The sequence below is a fragment of the Tenebrio molitor genome, chromosome 7, assembly GCF_963966145.1.
Source record: "Tenebrio molitor chromosome 7, icTenMoli1.1, whole genome shotgun sequence".
Classification (NCBI taxonomy): Eukaryota; Metazoa; Arthropoda; class Insecta; order Coleoptera; family Tenebrionidae; genus Tenebrio; species Tenebrio molitor.
In genome coordinates, this window is record NC_091052.1 from 5032628 (window position 1) to 5052749 (window position 20122).

The 20122-nt window shown below is 36.6% G+C and overlaps 1 protein-coding gene across 6 annotated transcripts in view; it reads right to left on the minus strand.

The window, feature by feature from the left end:
• The window catches only part of LOC138135556 (uncharacterized), a 68980-nt gene that overhangs the window by 13214 nt on the left and 35644 nt on the right, over window positions 1–20122 (minus strand). For 3 of the 6 annotated variants that reach the window (XM_069054310.1, XM_069054312.1, XM_069054313.1), the window contains exon 3: window positions 14135–14164. The exons of the other annotated variants lie outside the window; for them this stretch is intronic. In XM_069054310.1, coding sequence (XP_068910411.1) covers window positions 14135–14164 — 30 coding nt within the window. The remainder of the gene's footprint in view (window positions 1–14134; window positions 14165–20122) is intronic. 6 annotated transcript variants of the gene reach the window in all.

The following is a 20122-nucleotide window of genomic DNA, read 5'->3' on the forward strand; positions in this document are numbered from 1 at the left end:
ATGACGAGGCTCGAGCCTGGCCTAGAATTTCATTAATCATCTGATTCAATAGGGCAACACGTGAAATGTTATTCCATAACAAATTATTTCGAAATAACGACAACAACGTTTAGATGTTTATTCATTCAGTTATTATGGAACGGGGCATTGTTGGTAAGTGCTACGCAAAGCCGTAGCAAATAATGAGGCTACGGCGTCGATAAAGCAAACAACTAGTGTTACTAGACGTATTCTTGTTTCTTTGTTAATCCCCTTCCATTTCTACTGTTACTGTGTTTTTTGGAATAACATCAAATCCTAATTTCCAACACCCAGTATTTCCAAACAATTATGCGATTATTACTTTGCGACCTCCCTATTGGTTACTCCATTCCACTAACCAATAGGGAGATAGCATTTCGTCGCAGGATTTTGTAAATGGCGCGCGCAACCGCCTACCAGGAAAAAATACACATACATACTATAATTCTACGACCAGTTGGCTAAAATAAATAAAATGATTTTGACCAAAAAAAAAATTTTTTTCCGTGCACCCTCTTAATTCACAATTAATTCAAAGAACATATTTATGAAATTCGCATCAAAAGAGAAGGATTAGTTTTTGAATTATTGCAATTTTAACATTAGCAGCGAAAAATGATCAAGATTTACAACTGCAGTGTCATAAATAAATACCTCTTTGTTGGGAAACATCTGTTGAGAACTTTTCTAGTAATGTTTGAAAGGACTTTCAGTGAAAAATTATGTAAATTAATGTAGCGGTTATTGAATTAAAATTAAATATTTACTCGTTTCATAAAAAAATTTGAAATTATTACAGAATATTCTCCAGCGTTACACAATCATTTCTGAATTTTTTGAGAATTTTAAATCAATTAGAAGTGTGTGTTTTTGCTCGGGCGGTAAAACTTGAATCACCCTGTACTTTCCGTCCGTAAAGACGACATCTGTAAAGTGTCAACCATCCCTAAGCCTTTGGCTGATTTACAACACCAGCCCTTGTCATTCCTCAAAACCTTCATTCAAATTTTTCCAGAACACCTGTTGAATTGTTTTGCCGAGCCAGGATTTTACAATAAGTGCAAAAATACAGTAGAATTTCCACGCGAAATAAATTTAAATGAAATGTATGTCACCTTTATTTTGCTACACATGCCTTACCGGGAAAACCAAATTATTTGTCACACAGTAATCATAACTAAATTTGTGATAAGCTGAACAAACACAAATTTTTAATAATATTTATACTATTTATGGTAACGATAATGTACCAAACAAAAAAGAGATAATGCCCATTTTTGAACAAGAATCAGAATGATGGAGTTGGATAAAAAATAGGTGAATTGTGTGATAACATATTTTTAGTTTTTAATCGATCATTAGGACTGTGAGTGATTGATTATTTATAATTGATGATGTCGATCCACCTGTATTCACAATAATCTGCTATTTTAGAAAATTACAGTAGATTTCTGCTGTTTCGTCACACAACAAAGCACTGACCCAATATTCATAAAACATCGATTGTAAATTGTAAATTTATGAATTATGACTTGCCACAATTTACAACAAACGTAGTTAATCCAATTACTTATCTATATGACAGCGGTATTCATTTTGATCTAGCGCATGTAATTAATTTATAATGAGAACACCGTCTCTCCACATGATCTTGTCTTAGTGTGAAAGTCATAAATCTAGTAACTATCGCAAATTAACAACAGGGCCTAGATATTTATTCACATCTACACGGGATTTACTAAAGTAAAAATAATTTTTAAAACCTGAACCTCCTTTTACCCCACTTTAATTAACACGCTTCACCAATTTAATCCATTATAAAAATGACTCTGGTTGACGAATGAAAATAATTTCCACACCTAAAAGCGTCCCTATCTGCGATCTTTAATTTAGTAATATGGAGCTATTAATATTTACAATGTGGCCGTGTTCCAGCCTAGATAAGCACGTTCTAAGCTCAACGCACTGTTGACAACTTGCAAAACTGATAGGTCACAAAGACGTTTATCAAGTACGGATAGAAGACGCTTCTAATGCAATAAAAGTAACATTATCTGTGAAGTTGCAAATTGTTGTCGCGTGTGACAGGCCAGCATTAGCAGTTATCTCGTTCTGAAAGCATAAAATGATATGGATAAGACCGAGCCGTGTTGAATAGTTAATGATATTAAAAAGGCATTAATTAGCTCGGAGCCCATCTATTTTATTGTCACTCGATCAATGTAATCCTTTAATTTAACACGCATCCGTCGCCCAGTTAAATTATTGATTGTGATAAATCTCTTAATGTTCCATAATGCGGGATCAAAGAACACAATTAATTGAAGAAATTGCTTGGGTCACGAGAAAAGCATATGATGGTTGTGTAACAAGTGGTAACAGATTTAATGCAACCACAATAAATCAATTTTCTCTCAACGTGACCATAAAAAACATTTCAAATTTCTTTTATCATCCACAATACGGTGCGATTTCGCATTTGTTATTCGGCAACCTTCGAACCTAAACAAATCAATCACATTTTCTCGATTTAAAGCGCGCTCGTATAATTTTACAATTCTTTGCTATTCTAACAAACTCGATTTAGACCAGTCATCATATGAGACGCACCATTTTTAAGAAGGTATTTATGAGGCAATTCCAAATTAATTATTTGTGTACTTATTGTTCCGTTGAACTTTCCGAATGATATTTCCCGTGACAGGGTCACGAGTTCACGTGGTATTTATCATCTTCATCCTTTCTCTTCATTTTTCCAACCGTAATTGAAAGGAAGAAGCGACGTCTAACTTTCGATGGTGATTTTCTAACTCCTTTAGAAATCTCTACTCTATTCACGACGATTACACCATTGTAATGCTTTGACACGTTTTATCTCAAGGTAAAAGGTTTTAAATACTAACCCAAGTTATTTAAAGTGATAATTAAGTAATCAATGGGACATTTACATGGTGAGAAGGCTGTTTTTTAAACGCAGGTTGGTTCGATTCACTGGCTTAAGTCCATGAAAAGTTATTTATGTTCCGCATCTAGAATTCGAGAATTGAATGTTGTTCCTAAATTAACAGCTCGATTTCAAACACTGGCCAATGCAGTCTAGTCAATCATGCACCGCGAATCAAAATTTCAAGAGTTCTAATCACACTCACGCTATCAGCGTGCAGGTGCATCATCAATATTTTCATAATCAATACAAGATGATTTTAATGTAATGAATGACGTTGGACCTGTTGTAGCTAAACCAGATAAAAAAAATTATACATCCGCCAATTATTAACAAACTCAAAACGCAACTTGTCCATGTGCCAAATTTTCCAAAAAGATTTCGAATTTTGAGCGATTAATGCGTTGTCAGGGCGGCGAGAACTGATATAAACATTTCAATGGCGGTTTTCAAAATTGAACGTTAGCTCATGTTTTATGTTACTTGTACCAATATCATCGCCCCTTTGAAGAGATCTCCAGCATTTCGTGTTAATAAAAATCATAATATTTGTACTCAGAAGTTTACGTAATCTTGATCGAATAGATTGTTTCCGCTCTAACCTTCGCATTCCACTTATCAATCAAATAATGCAACCACATGTGTTGCCAAGGAAGAAGAAAAATGAAGTGTGGGTGGGAACAGCGGTGGTTTTTGATGTGGTGTATGACACCCGTGGATTTTTCCTCGCCACCAAGGTCCACCGATAATCAACGTTACGAAACGCACATCTTACGAGAGATTATGCACACATGCTGGAGTTGAACAATGTGTAGGTAATGTCGGCATTATGGTTGCCAACAATTATTGAACGAAACCCACTACAGCGGAGGTAGAGTGTTTCCTCGATGGCCTACATAAAACAAATCCGCCTACCTGCAACAGTACATAAAAGCCTTGTATGCAGGTGTGGAACAGATTAGAGAGGCTAGGTTCGAATACCGGACGTCGGTTCCATTTTAAAATTGTCGCAAAATGGTGTGCCTTATCGAGTGAAGCCTTTGACGTAATATGGAATTACATGTCAGAAATCGTGGGTAAGTTCCTCGTGACCTAGCCATCAAATAAAAAAACCCAGATAACCTTTACGCGGTACTACGACTGTTACGCGGTTGTTAGGAACATTTTTCAAGATTATCGTCGTTTCAAAACATAACTGATACGATATTTCGTGTTGAATGAACTTTTCATTCCGATTAAGATTGCTAACAAATAATAACAAATAATTTTTTGAAAAATCTTATCGCTAAGATACCTATACATACTAAGATACTAGAGTAGGTATCTCACCTGCTGACTATTATCTAAGACGTGAGTGTATTTTTTGATCACATGAAATAATTTTCAGAAAATCGAAACAATGCGATCTTATCGTCTTGAAATGCACACTAGGGGGGAGTATGTCATCTGTTTATTAGTATATTATCTAAGATGAACATGTTTCACGAGATCACCAAGTGTTTGTTTATTGAAAAACTCGACCTACGAGTATAACAACATGAGTTATTATAGGTACGTTGGAAGTTGAATTTTGTCGGTTGATCAAGGTTTGTGACTTTAGATTCGGCGCGCAAACGACATCGATGTCCTGGTTCGAGCAATGAGCCTCATTAACATAATTTTATTGCGTTTGAAGCAGTGACAAAAAACTTTGACTTCTTCGCCAGAAAGGAAAAGCAGAGTCGTAACTGTTTATTGAACACAATTTGCTGTCCCCCGTTATGTAGACATAATCGCCGTTAGTCCTGAAGGATTTTTGCAGATTTAATGTTACGACGACGCGGCTGACTTTCGAATTATGGCAACTCGAAATTGCTTTGTGTTACACACTTAAAGGCCATGTAACACTTACTCAATTCGAGTTGTTTTATAAACATTGTTATTATTTCGCTTTTTGAACTGTTTGTTCCAAGCTGAAGCAACGTCAAAGCGATTGCAACTCGCATGTAAGTACTCTCATTAATTAATGAATCGTCGTCATGCGTTTCGAAACGATTATACCCATTTCAATATGTAAAACAAAGAGAACTACTATCGAAGAAACGTGGGGAAAATTGAGACGGTTCAAGGCGAGAAGACACATCCTTGAGAAAGCCTAACGATATTTTCACCTGGTCAATAACATTGACTACCTGAAATTCAAGGTTGCATTTTTAGGATGGCGGATGGTTGTAAGACACAGCGGAACGGCTGCAAAAGAAAAAACACACAAAAGATAGAACTGAGGGCAATTAGTATTCAGTCGATAGACTTCAGAATGTAGAAAAGAGTATTTGAATCGTCGGCTAAAACTAATCCGACGAACACATTTTATAAATAACTCTCACAGACAAACTTTTCTTTTAAAATTGCCAGATTTAAATGATGATAAATAATCGTATTTCTTGGATGAAAAATAATTGAACTACATATGTATATATCATCAGTGCTGGATTTAAATAAATAATGTGAGAAGTATTTTTAGACGATTGGAATCAAATTTCATTTCAAACAGCTTAAAAAATTATTCATGCGATCATGACGCCTCTCCCTGTTGAACCTACCAACTACGAAAGGAAGTGATATCATAGTTTATCAATTTGTGACTGTTCCCGAGTTAGAGACCATGAAGTTACGAAGTTCAACAACTCCACCATAAATATTTTTTCCACAGAGAACTAAACACTCGAATTGAGAGTTGTCAAAAACTATTAAAGAAAAATTTTCCAAGGACTGCGATTAGCCGAGCAAATATTCTTCCAATTTATTAACATCTGTTGTTTGTTGTTTTAATGGAGCACAATTAACAATCTCGTTGTGAATTTGGCTGATTATTGAAGAAAATCCTCACCTAAATATGATTTTCGTAAATATTTGTGTGCTAATATTCACCGACAGGTGTCAAACATGTTTCCAATTAACCTGATTTGTTTGTTGTCGTTTGGAATGTTCTTATCGTGAACGAAACGAAAATTGCGTTTTATGCCGTTCTTCCAAATTGACTTGACAAGATGTTAGCACTCGTAAGTCACTTGTTTAGGGTTCCGGCCATTCAACCCAAAATAAAGCGCAGGAAATAAAAAACCTTCCACCTGCGCATATTCATTTATGCAAATTTTCAAAATAATGTTTTTACATGTTTGGCATAAAACAGCAAAGGGGAAGTCTTATTTTATCGGCGTACTTGACGCCACGTGTTTAGAAGAAAAAAATTTATGGTGTTGAAAGACAAATAGCAATTACATATCGAAAATGACTATACATATGTATATCACTTCCGCTTAATCCAGGATGTAAGATGACATGTAAGTAATACCTTCGATGGTTTTTGTCTATGGAAATGTGTCCAGAAAAATCTCAGCCAACAGCCATTGGTTTGTGGACTCACTTCATGTAAACTAGTTTAAAAAATCATCAGACCTACATAGTAAATAAGTACAAAGTATTCCAATATTAGGTGACTCCTGAGTTTTGTTTTTAGCTTTATTAACAAACCAATTATGTATTTTCCAGGTTACGCGTGTCGTTTTGCAACATTCGAGCAAGTTTTTCGCACCTTTGCAGTATCGACCCGTTGAATTTTCTTCATTCACAAAAAAATCGAAACTTTGGCAAGAAATAAAAGACACAAAGAAACACAGGTTTGTGACCTCGCAAGTCGCAATACAACGCTGCAACTTCGGTTAGCTCGGATTTCGACTCGGTCCGCAAAAGTTCACTGATCCCTTTTAGGCCGGATCTACACCGATCCGACGGAACAAAAACATAATTGAAACGATGTTTTCCAACGCATTAGACCGCAATTAGGAAGAATCTCAGTTTTCCCCGAGACCAGCCGAGTCGAACAACCCCGTGAACTGGCGTGGCATTGTCCTCTGGAGTGTTTGGTACTGTGGTCGGTGGGGACACGGCTTCAACCTCCGCATTAGTTTTGCCACCATTAAGATGATCGTTAGGTCGGTAAACTAGACGCCCATCTATGTCCGAATTTATTGCACGACGTAAAAACGTCGCATTTTATTGCGTTTGCTTTGGAGTAACAACGTAAACCTGTACCGAAAGCTTGTCAATCAACACCCATCAGGTGAGCTTCGAACAAACAAGCGGAACGTTTAATGCCTCGCAAAGCTCCCCGAAAAAGCCCTCGTATTATCTATTGATCTGCTGGAAATGTGTTTGCTTTGGGTAATTAATTTCAGTACTGCGTTGTAGACTGAACTCCTGCAGTAACTGCAGCTCGAGGAAAAATCGCACCTGCGAGATAGCTTTCAGTGGGTGAAATGCGATTTTTTATATTCCGTCTGCTAAATTTAAGCACCTGATGTTTATAACCGCTTAACTAAATAATTACGCGGACCTTGTAAATAATAAAAAGGCTGAAAGCCGAACGGGGCGTGTTCCGTGAAATATTCCTTGTTTATTTGGGTAGGTCCTGGTGGGAAAGAAAATTCGACGTGGCATTTTTGGCGGCGGAAGTTTATGATGGCAGCTAATGCGCAACATACCTGGCCACTAGAAAAACCACCAAAAACACTTCGCCTTGGCAACAAAGAATTGGTGTGTCGAGGAACTTATTATTTGTTATTAATAACGGCGATAACATTTGACTTGTTGCAATTATAACTGTAGTAAGCTATATTTATCTCGACCCCCTGCAATAGTCGATTTACAAAATTCTCTAAAATTTCATCATTCACAAATAACAAACACGGATTATTCCATTCCCTCAATTGCGACAAGAACATCATTCACATGACTCGATAAGCCATTGGTTGTTGCCATTCGCGATATGTTTTCTTCGCGTTATCCTACTCGAATCACCGATTTTTCTGCGTTATTAAAACGAAATTGTGGCGTGAGGCCAGATGACGCCGCAAAAAAAGACATGGAAACCGTAAATAATCCGCTAATTTTGGCGGGATGACCGATTGTAAAGATCCACCGACTGTCTAGACGCAATATATCCTCCGAAGACAGTGAGACTGTTGAATCCATGCAGAATGACTCGTTATGAAAGAAAATTTGATTTAATTCGCCCAAATGATGTCCTTTGTTCGCCATTCGTCTATCGACAGACCAACAACCTCATAAAACGACTGTTTTAGACATTCACAAAGCAGGTAAATAGTAAACACGTTCAAATTTTGTAAACAAAATGCTTAACCTAGGGTTCGCTAAATTGCATAAAAATTTGACAGGCGATTTAATGCGTTTCCACGAAGTATAATTTGGTCACATTACCAAGAACCAACACGTGGCAACACTGTCCAATCCTGTTCTAGGGAGCAAACGAAAAGTCAAGTGCAACGTTGTCTTTTTACCGATCGACCGATTTAGGTTTAAAAAAATTTTTTGTTTGGTCTCCATAATATTAAATTTGATTTTTTTTGTTAGTGTGGCAATCAAATTGTCATTTCAGTTGTACAAACTTGTATCATCTTCAGTTACTACATTGGGTAATAGGGAAATTTATTGTTTGGCCAACATAAATCAACAGGTGGGGATTCTTGAAATGTGAACAGGTTATTATAGCGTGTATTCTTAATTTCAAACTCATTAGCTCAACCATTCCCCATAATTAAATAAAATCAATAATATCGTATTATAATTAAAAATGCATATGCAAATTTTCTAGCTGACTTTTGTTCGTCGCTGTTTGTTATTGAAGTCTGAATCACGACGATTTTTGTTGTAAACATTCGGTTAATTTTCAGATTCTTCTCTTGGATTATTTATTCCCATTATGTCAACATTTAATTATTAGGTACAAGCTACCTCCAAGACGAAGTATTTTTTTCTTACAAACGACATGTTAATTGTAATAACAGATATTAGAGGAAAAAAATATTTAGAAAATAACAATTCTTGCTACCGTAATAATATACTTCTGTTGTTCTCGTGTTGTAAACAGTGTTGTGTTTTTTCCGGTGGGGTATTAAAGGAAATCCTTATGCAATGGATATTGGCGTCAATATTTGTACGTCAATATTCGTCTATGCAGGTGCAAAAAACATATTTTCAATCAACTTGATTTGTTTGTTGTCATTGGACATGAGTCGCTGTCGTGAAAAGGAAAAATACTGAAAATTTTACGAGCTACGGACGTACAATTTTCAAAATGAAAATAAACAACTGGAAATTTAAGTGTCGGAAGAATTTGTGTGGCTAAGAATACCTACAATAACGTAATAATTTTCCGAATAATAATTTAATCAGAAAGTGTTTTAATTGTTTTAAATCAAGAGTGTTTGGTTAACAAAGGTGAAGGCAAAAAACAGAAAATAAAAACGTCCAGGAAGCTGAATGTTTGTTGAATTTAGCAGCTGGGAAAAATAATAAAAACGCAGTAGATGGTAGGTATAAATTAAGGATAGAGTGCAGCTGACGCAAAAAGGATTAGACGGGGTTATCCGCGGTATCGACAATAAATATCAATAAAAGCAATAACGGAATAATAAAAATGAAGTAATAAAAAAAGTGTCGACAGTGTCAAAACACAATGTTTCGAATAATCTAACATTTCCCCAGCTCCGGGTTGTTTTGTCGACATTGTTCGAAAGTGTTACAAATTCATTTGCAACGAGTTGCACAACTTTATGCACCATTGCCGAATTTATTACCTATGAATTTTTTAAGTCCATTAACCCACAACTATCCGCCATTTTGAAGTAACGCGTCACCATTGTGACGCCACTGCGGAGAATAAGGGTCGAACTTGTGACGCGGTCCAACCAAATCAATGAAACGTTCTAATGTCAAATCAATTTACCAGGCTTGCATTGTAAAGCATTTAATCTGGATTTGGCCAAGACTGCGACTTAATTAAAGTCGTCTTTTATTAAACGCTGTTGCCAAGTGCGAGATTTGGCGACAGACGTCGCCTCGAAATTGTCCCGAATTTTGGAATCAGCCGCAAGAAAAAACATGTGATGTTTTTCGAGCGGTTGCCTTGGAGAGTGGTTATTAAATTTTGGCAACGCATCGGTTTATTTTCGACACTTGTGGCTTTTTGCTCTGAAATTTTCGATGACATAATTTCGAAGACGTCATGGAAAATCGGGCGTCATGTCTATGCTCCAAAACCACCTCGTGATGCTCACTTTTGGCACTTTTTTCGTTTCACTTCCGACCGTGTCAGACAATAATGGAATTGGTGACTAATTTTCATAATCTGTTTATAACAATAACGACAAAAACGTTAAGTGGGAACATCGGATCACTTTAAATGTGTAATGTTTCCGCGCGCCCTTGGCAACATTTTGCCACAATAAAATTAATATAGGAATAGTTTGGGCGCCAGCGGTAGTGGACTTAATTTTTACAACTTCACGAAATCTGCTTATTATTGCTTTGAATAAGTACACATAATAAAAAATATTTATACTAAAATATCTGCAATATCTTAAGCGCGCTGTAATGTTTTGATTTTTCAATAACAGGTGTCTATGTGGAAGACAAACTGTTTTATGGCCCGTTCCGTGCCAACTTTTCGTAAAAATTTTATTTATTTATTTTTCAGATTTAAGCACTCACTCTTTCACGCCCGTAAAAATGTTTTCTTGGTTTCACGACCGCTTCAACTCCCGCATTTGCGACTTAACTCGACAGATAACCACCAAACAAGGTTAATTAGCGCAGCAGGCTTCCTGACTCATTTACAAAAATGTCTGCTGGAAGTTGAAGCCAGTTTCTCAACATTGCTTATCTCGCATGACGCCTATTTCTTGCCCCTTTCAAGAAATTTATTTTAATGATGTACAAAGTGTTGCTGCTGCACTTTCCGAGATTGTGAAAAGATAACAACAATTTCGAGTACCACGAGGTCGAGACAATTCTACAAAGAAAAAAAAATGGAAAAAATTCCATTATCTGAGATTTTTTCCTGTTTTTTTAATGCGTAAAACTCTCCGCACTGCTCTTTAGCAACTGTAAACAAATTTATCTATCGTCGATAAGTTACGAAATAATATTAATAAAAAAACAATTAATAAGCTTAAAAAAAATACATAGTCACAGTCGGATGTTACAAATTGCGACGATTAAAGAGGATTAATTAATTGCGGTCTATAATGCAATAATTCCGTAAAAACAATATTTGTTGAAAGTTGCAGACTGTTTGCACGGGATGAATGTACCGTCGAGTTTACGAACCCATCCAAGGGTGAAGTGTTTGTTGAAACAGTCTGGTGCTTGTGCATGAAATTATTCAAATAAATTGATTTAAATGAGAAACCGCCACATGACGTTTCCGACCGAAAGAACTTTTACGACTCCATCATTTTTATTAAGGAAGATTGGAAATAGAACCCGAGCCAATTCAAACACAGCTAAATTTTGAACCATTGTCAACAAACAATCGCCTTTACAAGATCTAATTACAATCCGACGTGTGCCTAGCCGACAAAATAGCACTCATCACCTATTTATTTATAAACCCACTTATCTCGGCCAATACAAATATGTTACTCAGTGTAAATTAGATTTTATTTTACGGCTAGTTCCTGTGATGTGTCTTTGTCGGCCACGAGGAGTGTCGATGTCTTTACGAGTCGTCCAATTAGTCAGGCCTCAATTAACGACCCCGTACAAAAAAAACTCGCCGGTCCTTCGACTGGACATGAGGTTACTGTCGATGTTGTCTTCGGCGCGCCCGCTGACTAAACATGTTTATTTGCAGAACTGTGACACAAGGAAACCGCACGGATATCGAAAAATCTATTCCTCAAGCAAATCCGCAAAGAAAACGAACCGCACGTTCGCGTTCCACACTTCCTGATTTCCTTCCGATTGATTTCGAATTGATCGCATGCAGATTCGATATTAATCACGAGTCGAGGCCGCTCTTCCGCACCTCGACGAAGAAAAAGGCCAACGCGGACGACCGATCGCAATTACATTTCGAATAGGACGAATGTTATTGTTGCCAATTTGACGACGGTGCTGCCTGCATGGCGCCGCCGAGTGAAAGGTTTCGCAATCCGGTGACTTTTAGGTGACCATTGCAAAAGGTTCACACGATTGCCTTGCCCAAAATTTCATTAAAACATGTAGGTTAAGGAGCTGGCAGTTGACGTTACCTAGTAACCGATATTTCATTTTTCGTAATGCATCTCGGTTCACTTGCGGAAAAAAGTAGATAGGTAAGTGGGATGCATGGACGTTGGGTTAAACGTCACCTGAAAATTGTTACACACATTTACGGCCTTGTCTCGGTTTGTTTAGAAAGGCCAACGTAAAATCTGTTCAAGTCAAACCGGTAAGGCGTGCCATTTAGGGTGGGTTTTCGGTTGGTGCAGGTGAGCTCTCATCCTTTTAATAACCCAATCAAATCTCGCACTAACCATGTCTACGGAGTTTATGATTCATGGTAACGACCCATTATGTAGCTTTAATGATTCATAAAGACTATATATATCGGATTTTACTAGAAATTTGCGATAAATCCCCCAAAAAAATTGCATTAATTACATTGTAAATATTCGCGCTAGTTTTATTAATAAGCCACCGGCACTGTAAATTATTTGCTTTATTTGCAGAGGTTTTATTATTAATAGATTTTATTGGGCGTTCACTCCATAATTGGACCCGCGCTGGTCCCGATATGAAATCATCTTCACAAATATTTCCCGCCAAAAACCGATCACCCGTTATTATTTATTGTGAGGAAAATTTCCGATTTGTAGAAATTCTTGGCCGAGAGCCCGACCACCACAAAAAATCTACCTACGTCGATGCACACCTGATTATCCAATTTTCGGGTTTATTCAACGTGTCAGTGTTGTCGAAAAAAAAACTAATTCAATCAATACCGTTCGTTAAACACAGCCTTGGAACGTATCGACAAAAGTCTAATTCCAGCCAAAACATTAAAATTAATCCGGCTATTATCATAAAATATAAAGAAAAAGCGTAGTCCACCTGTTCGATCTTGACATTAAACTTGACGAAAATAGTACCCTAAAAAAAAGCGGATCAATTGTGTCCTGCTGGAAGTAGTGCGCCACTTCTTCTCCGATTATTGGGCAAACAAAGCTTTAACATAACGATCTTGGCCTCAATTGCGTCTCGAAACAAGGCCCAATTAACATCGTGACATGATGATCTTTGTAACAACGTAGCCGTCACAGTTTTATCGCAAATTTAACACTTTTCGTCGAAAACTTGACATTTCGTCGCTAATGACCATGAATTTTATCGTCTGTGGGCCACCCATTTTTTTATTTGGTGATTTTCGCACGATGGACAATGGGGCATTAGCGACACCTCCCGGGGGCTGACAAAGACACGACCCGGATGTCAATCAAAAGATAGGAGAAGCCGTCCTTCACTGCTCCGGCTCATTTCCTAGTTAAATGACGCAATTTAATTCTATCTTTTATTACATAATTGGTGTCTGCAGTAAAAATACTCGCAGACAAAGGGCAGCCTGCCAACAGGCGTGCACTCACCGCGACCCCTTGTTTGTCGCTGAAACAACGAAAAGCTCCTCTAATCAAAAAAGTGTTTGTGTTTACAAGCTTCCCGAGCTTTCCATTAGTGGAGTTCGATCGACGTTATTGGAGGTTTATTCCACAAAAATACAGACGTAATTACAGACGTGTAATCTGGCGGTGATTCCGTTAGTGCGCTTGTAAGGCTTTAATAAAATCAAAGAACTGGTTAAAACAAAACTAACAAGATCCTCGGCGCCTTCGCAAGGAGTTAATGACACGTGTACACGGTTGCTATATTTAGATAAGCTTGGAAGCAGGTAGAGACGAGTCCACGTTGTTGTGTTCTCTGGAAGAATCCGCGAAAAATTTGGAGCGAAGATGATTTATTGCGCTTGCAGTTTATCTAAGGTCAATGAGCAATCACACGCCAAGAAAATATTTTTACGTAGCCTTCGAAATCTAATAGAAGCTAACGAACTGGGCTTCTTGGGCACTTGATCACTGCTCTGTCAATTACCAAGGATGGTCGTTACTCAAACGAACAGCGCGGCCGCCAAAACCAGAAAAGTGTCAATTAATTTTCGATCTGTGACAATTTTCAAGCGGAAGCGATCACTTAAATCTAAATATGCAATGAATCCCAATCTTGTCTCAAGATGATGAGTTAGCCCCCGAAGAGTCAAGCCACCATGATTTGCACTCTCTCATGCAAACTTACCGAGATGTGACAGATTGGATAACTCCGAATCTGGAAAACAAAATACACATGAACAAATTACACAGTACATAAAGTTTCGATCGTGCAACGGTCAATTAAAAAAACTTCCTCATTCAAGTTTTATTTGCACCAAAAGCAATTAAAAAGGATTACCGTGCTGTAAAGAAATGTTTAAAAAATGTAAAATTGGCAATTTCAGCATTTTTATTGCTTTTTATTGATGTAGGTCAACCACACAATTAGCAGAATCGATAATTATTTTAATGCCTTTGCAGCGTTCGTTGTCGTGTGGGGTTATTTAAAAATGATAAATAATCGTCGCGCTTTCGTTTTCAATTTGACGTAGCTTGTCAGGGCTAGGGGACGCTTCTTTCTCTCGAAATGCGTCACAATTCGTGGATGCGTTCATCTCTCGAACGTGGACGCCGTCCAAGATGCAGTCTACGACACGTCCAAGTCCGAAATCTACGTAATTTTTAAACTTGTCCGGTTATTTTTAATCGCCAGTCAAAAACACAAAACAATACGAGCACATTCGATACTGTTTTGACGTTTTCCCATTTCTCGAAAATACGTGTGGGTGATTCTGTGAACGGTCCAAAAAATGCGATATCTTTAAATTAACCGTGCCAGGAAGATGCTCTCGTTCGATGATGATGCGAATGAACCTTCCAAAATTATTTCAGTTGGGCCCATTCGACTGACCAGAACCGTCAAGTCTGGGATTAGTGTCGAGATCATGATAAGATTAAATTAACGGCTTAAAGTTAGATTGTATCAGTGATAGAGACGGATTAAAATGAGATTATGGAATTTTAGAAAATATCTTGTCAGTTCCTGGATTATTTCGGAAAATATATTAATTCATTCTTTGATCCGGTTGATCTCTTGATAAAACAATAAAAATTCCAATTCCAACAACAACGCTGGACCAGAAAATTCCCGAATCGTCAAACTAATAACAAAAACACCTCCTTGTTTGTTAACTGTAATAAAACGAGGCCACTTATCCATTTACATACGGATTTAACACATTTAACTCGTAAAAGTTTGTGCCAATCATTCTGATGATAAAATTAGACTATGAACTTGCATAATATTATGAAAAATGACAATTTGTGATGATGGTGGAAAAAGTATTGCATAATGAATGCGCGTCAACCCTATTTGTTTACTGCCAAATGGTTTAGCTGTTGGTGCAAAAGCCTTGCGTGTAGAAAACTGAAGAAATTTCGTCACCGATGTCTAACACGCTTAAAAACTAATCAGGTCTACGTCACTACTTTTTAACCATAGAAGCACCCGGTTCACGGTCAATCTTATCAACTCAGGTGTGGTAAAAAGGAACACCATTATTGTGGTCTATAATAGAGACGACAATTTTTAGAAGTGACGTAAAAAATCGGTCGCTTCAGAACGTCGGTTGAAATTGAAAATTGCGCTGTTAATAAAACATCGTTAACAATTTGGTAAATAACTCGGCGGCAGCCTTCATTGTTTGATGTTGAAATTTTGCGTTGTATCTTAATTTGTCAACAAGCCAATTTTATACTTTTGTGTTTCAACGAAAATAAGACGGACGTGTAAACAGTGATAATCTGCTGGTGCAACCATAACAAACCTGAATTTTATTTTTGGATCGGATACTTAATTGTGTCGGAGATGTTGCGCTGTTGATCGATCAATACAAAACAAAGAGTAGATCGAACCAGAACGCGACAGCCAACGCTGTAATTTTTCTGAAAAGCTCCACACCACGATCACGTGAGAATATGCAAAATTCCTGGACACACCGCAGCTTTAATCAAACTTCCTGCAGTTAACTAACGGTTGCGAGTTTCTTGGAACTCTTTGTTGTTAGAAAATTTCGACAGGATGGTCGGTTTGAATAAACGAAATATCAAAATCGTCAATAAAAAAAATTAGTATTTTTTGAGAACGACTCTTGTGATAATTTGCGAATTATCTTAATATCTCGTAGCAAGGTCCAAGGCTGTGCCAGCATATCCTGGTATACTCTGAAGGTTTATCGAGTCGATATGTATGGTATGGTCGCGGCTGAAATTTATTTGGGTGTACCACCAAATATAAATTAATTGGGTGTGAACTAGGTTCGTGGTTTGGGACAATTAAATAGGCTTAGCTCTGCCTTGTACGGTTAGCCGCGGTATTAAGATTCTAATTAGTAGCAAATTTGAATAGGCAAATAATTACTTTTAGATCTATGCAAACACCAATAGAAACTGGTTTAAGCCACTTAACCCGTGAGTCAACTTAAAATCCTGTAAATTACTTAATGTGGCGACGCCGCTATAAGTGGTTGCGGGATTGTAAATGAAGAAAAATTCAAATTAACACTTGGTCGAAAATGGCAAAAAGTAAATAAAATGAAAGAAACGTTAAGTGGAATGTGGCCTTTTGCAAAATCTGAGCCAACAGGAATTGCAAAACGGTGTTTCAGAAAAAAGTCATTTTCGCGACCGGTCTTGTCGTTAATAATTATGTATAGTCCCTAAAATTGCGCCATCATCACCATTATGATTATGTATGAACACGTTATCACAACATTGAAAGTAAATTAACATTATATAATATTTCATTAAACATGGAAGTAATTCAAGAATCACAAACATGTGGCTTCCCACATACTTTCGATTAAAATAAAAATAGGCAAACAGGAGGGAAAGCTCACGTACGCGCGTTTTCACTTAGTGCCTCTTTCGCCCAAAAATCTGAATTATACGTGGGACGATCATAATTAGAAAAAACCGTGAAACCAGTTTTTCATTTAATTCGGATGCAAATACCTTGCGGGGGCCACGAGTAATTTTACGCATACCATCCAGATTCATTCACTTTTCGTAAACGGAAAAAACTTGTTTTGGTGGCACGTTTCTGGGGCCATTCTTGTTTGTTATTTTCATCTCGATTGGCGGAGTTCAAACTGTCGGCTTCCGGGTCAACCGCTCGGAAACCGTGTCTTTGTGCCGATTTTCTGAAAAGGCACGAGAACAACTGTGACAACATCGTGGTACCGGTACCGTGTTGGTTGGCATGATTTTCGTGATGCCAGATCGTTCTCAAACTAATTATTAAATAATATATATCACTTGCATGGGCAATTGATCTTGCCTTTGTTCTTGACCCCTACAAACTAATAGCGCTCGCAGTCACATTGGAATTAAAAGCGCAAAAGCATTCGATGTTTGGTCAACACCGCTTCATAATTTACCCGAAACAGACACGCACCAAACACGACAAAAAGTTTCGTGCAAATCTCTAAAAAATGCAAGATAAACACGTGGAAATCGATTAGCGGTGGTCGCACTCAAGGCTAATTTCGAAGTAAATGTGTAATTTTAAAACGAGGAAAAAATGTAAGTGCCAAAATAAACAACTATTAAACAATTGTGACCGAAAAAATTTAAGTCAAACCATAAATGTTGTAATAAAAGAAAAAATTTAAACATCTAGGATGCGTGGTTGTGATGTGGTGGCGTCATCTACTAGTCAGTATCATTAACGAATCTAAATGTTCTACTGTTTTTGATCCGCGCCACCTGACCGTCACTAGTTACAACACGGTACAGCAAAACTTCTCCGACCGCAGCGACTTCACGTGGTATTTCCTCCAAGGAAAAATATTTTTGCCCCAAACCTGTGCAACTATCTGCTAATGTTCCGCGTTGAAAAATTATCCGGTAGAGGTCCCTACTACACAAAAGCAATGACAGGTAACATAATTACCTGCTACTGTTTATTGAATACCGATGGTATGATTTCATAATTTAGCTCCACATATACAGATGTCGCTTTACTCGTTATTATTGGCGGTTATGGACAACAAAATTTCGGAAAACGTGCGGCGTAACTTAATAAAGTATCATTTGTCAATTTTGATATTTATGTGAATTTTATTCAATACATGGTTTTCACTCCTGAATATTATTTTAATTGTTTACGACAGAACCCATCGCATTAGAAACGAAAAAAATGGTGGCTACTTCATCATACACAACTTTATTTGAGATTATCTTACAGAAGATTTATTTTCCATAGCCGCCTGTTATCTAACTTTTTTTTTTGTTGATTATACTGCGTGAGCAACAATAAAAAAATTACTTGAAATTGGAAATGCTATGAATTGCACCTATTTCCGTTTGTTGTGTTGTCATTTATTGACAGCTGAAATAAATTTCAAATTTAAACGTCTTGGTTTTTGTAATTTTTTATTGACAATAAATGATTTTGGAACATGACATGAAAGTCACCAGTTTTATTGCCAACACAAACAGTAATTGTTGCTCACGCGGTATTGTAGTGTTTAATTGTTTTGACAAAGATCCTTTCGGCACCTTTTCTTAAACTCCAGAAAAAATTTGGCATAATTTAGTAAAAGAAAATCATTCCCCACAGAATGAAGAAGGAATCTCGGATTTGTGGAATTCATTTTGAAGATTTAACAACAGCGGAAGATTAATTCATAACACACACCTTGCTCAAAGAATACATTAAAAAAAATGCAACAAAAAGGAAACTGGCAATTTTGCAATAGTTTGTAAGACATTATTATGTTCAGTTATTTATCAGAACAAAGAAAGTATGTATATTCCTCGATGTAAAAACAAATCAATTTAAATACATAATAACTTCATTCAGAAAAAAACATTAAATTTAAAGGAAAATAAGGCTTTCGAAAAGTGTTTCTAAAATAATGAGCTCCACAAATATAAATGGCGCTTTTATTTTATTCCAAACACAATGCCTGAACTTTCCATTCCACGTTATTATTATTCTACGAAAGTATATTATTATCATTATTATGTAATCTATAAAAACAATTATTTATTCGCGCCAAATTTAAACTGAAAATGCACTCACCCGAAAAAATGAGAAAAACAGTGATAAATTGCATATTTTCATTTTTTTAAAGCCACAAATTTATGCTCGATTGATTTTGCAAACCGTATAATTTATCATTTTTGAAAATACATACGTATGTATTTGCATATTTCTGTTTCATGCATAGTTCGTAATAAATTAAAATTGATATTCTTAAAAAAGTGGAAATCGTGCGCCAAATAAATTCTTTAAAAATTGTTTTCTCATCAAACACCGTCATCAGTCAGGGAAAACCAGATGGCCAACTGTAATGTTGGTTGTCTGCCATTAAGGAGGTTCAGCGGCCTGATACGCAACATCGGAACCAATCAGAACATCATGCACAGTGATTTTCTTTTTTGTGACAGATATAATCGATTCCCTACAAAAATAACCATAATCCAAAAATTTCGGTTTATAATTTTATACATTTTTCTGTGTACAAAGTTGACTGACGATTAAGTTTCTACTCGTAGACTAGCCTTAAACTAATTCAGAGATAAATCATTTGCAAAAATCCAGCACCTTGGCGAGTTTCCGGTTGTCAGAATGACAATAAATGATTTTGACGTTATCGTTAAATCACAACGACAATTAATGAAAATAATGAAACTAAAATCTTCTTCTTGACATTTCTAGATAGCAAAAGACGTCAATAGTAAATAACTTAAACACTTGCACGTGATAAACAACTTTACATGCAGCTTCTCTTAATCTTTGATAATACATAACAAGATATAACAAAAGATATAACAGTTGTCTGCACAGCAATTAAAATACAATTTAAATATATACTGCATTCAATAAAGTGTCTTTAGTAAAAATCCTGTTTTATTTACCAACGTAAAAAAATAAAAAAAACTCTCTCTGTTCATGTATTTGAAATAAAAACGTAGTACCTTAACGATTGCCTATTGGCGGTAGACAATAGTGAACATTCCGATTCCCTTGAAGCGATAAGTGAACCATTAAAAAACTCGACAACGTGACGTAAATTCTCAATAAAATCGCGACCTTTAGAAACCCGCCACTGATAGTAGAATATAAACAAATGATACTATCTGATAAGTAATAAGTGAACATTCTGTTTCCTGAAATTAAAAAAAT